The 1,746-nt window shown below is 38.5% G+C and overlaps 1 protein-coding gene across 1 annotated transcript in view; it reads left to right on the forward strand.

Moving 5' to 3' along the window:
- The window catches only part of JAK1 (Janus kinase 1), a 67,813-nt gene extending 67,573 nt beyond the window's left edge, over positions 1-240 (forward strand). Inside the window, exon 25 of the mRNA XM_006879766.1 lies at positions 145-240. Within this exon, the coding sequence (XP_006879828.1) occupies positions 145-240 (96 nt within the window). The remainder of the gene's footprint in view (positions 1-144) is intronic.
- Positions 241-1,746: the final 1,506 nt, after the last annotated feature.

Here is a 1,746-nt window from a genome sequence, read left to right on the forward strand (position 1 = left end):
TCAGAGGCAGTGCGGTTGGCGCAGGATAGAGCAGGGTTTAGGGCTGTTGTGCATAGGGTCGTTGTGAGTCGCAAACAACTCGACGGCACATAACAAGAACAACATACTTTTAACTGAACATTATTTATACTTTTATTTTCACAGGTTTATCAGCTTATGAGAAAATGCTGGGAATTCCAACCATCCAATCGGACAACCTTTCAGAACCTTATTGAAGAATTTGAAGCACTTTTAAAATAAGCATGAATGGCATTTAAATTGTTTATCATGTTCCCTGTCCCTGAGGCAAATACCCAAGCCACTTAAAAAAAAAAAAAAAAATGAATGGCCAGAGTTTCTGTTGGGTCTAAAAGCTCTTTAAAAAAAAAGAAAACAACAAAAACCTGAATGTGTACAAATGTATAAATAAGGCACATGATGGTGCTTTCTTAAAGACTTTCTCTTTAAATCTGCACCAGTACATTAGTGACTCAGCAGTGATGACCAAATTATTAGAAGACAAGCAGTCCTCCTTCTGGAAGGAATATGTCACCATTTTGTGTGGATATTGGCCATTGCCCTCAATTACATGTCAAAATGGGATTTCTCAGAACAAAAAGGAGTTGACCAAAGTAATGCCTCCCAATGAGTGTTTCCCCCAGGCCCCCAGCTGCCAGTTGATCTGAAACTTTTTTGGAGGCACATAATGAAGATTGATAGTTAGCTGATATCCTTAACATGCTGTCAAATGTCATTATCTATACAGCGATAGAGCAAGTGCTCCTGAACTAGTAGATACCAGTTAGCATACTATCGTTTCTCTACGGAGTGTATTTCTGTCACCTATGTAGGACCTAAAACTTTGAATTGTTTCTCCAGTGGCTTAACTCCTGTCCCCTTGGGTGACCTGCGGTACCCATTTTTTAAGAAAATGGTTTATGCACAAGGGGACAACTGTGGAATAGATCCTTTGCTGCATGATGTTCATTCTTGAGAACTAAGCCTGTGCCAGTGCATTCTTAAGCTGTCTCCCTTTAATCAGGACTGATCCCAAGCACCTGGATGCTGTTCTACATGCTTTAATGACACTTCCACATATATCCTTTTACAACTCGACCACTTCAGGGCAAGCTGTTGTAGCACTGGTTTCAGAAAAACCATATGCAACCAGTCAGAACATGTACCACATACATTGCACTATTCTTTGAGTGTTTCCAAACTTACCTTCCATCTACAAGAGCTGATCACTCTTTTAACCATTACCCAATGATCAAGAGCTTGAAAGAAAAGGCCCAGCTGGATGCATCATGGAGGAAACAATTTTCAGGTTGCTGGGTAAGTGGTTAGTTTCTGGTTTAGTGAGAGCCATGAAAGCGCTTTATGACCAAGAGTTTGAAAGACTTTTTGTTAATGCTGTCTAGCATTTGTTTAGTATTCTTAATTTTCATTTTTTTCAGCCTGGTAAAAATTCAGAATTGATTCAATGGCAACAGTAAACTTGCCATTTAAAACTCATTTGATAACTCTCCATCACCAAGGTCTCTGTTCATGTCAAACCTGTGGCCACTCTATATGCACTTTGTTTACTCTTTATACAAATAAATATACTAAAGACTTTACATGCATATGCCTTTTAATATTGAGATTCCATTTCCAAAGCATTTCAAACAACTGGTTTACATAGAAAAATAACAGTGTAGGATTTGGGGATTTTGGTAATGGTCCTTATTACTAACACCACTTGATTTGCACTTTTGTTAACATCCA

Source organism: Elephantulus edwardii, unplaced genomic scaffold (genome assembly GCF_000299155.1).
Source record: "Elephantulus edwardii isolate Elephantulus edwardi_28Jun2011 unplaced genomic scaffold, EleEdw1.0 scaffold00005, whole genome shotgun sequence".
NCBI classification, from domain to species: domain Eukaryota; kingdom Metazoa; phylum Chordata; class Mammalia; order Macroscelidea; family Macroscelididae; genus Elephantulus; species Elephantulus edwardii.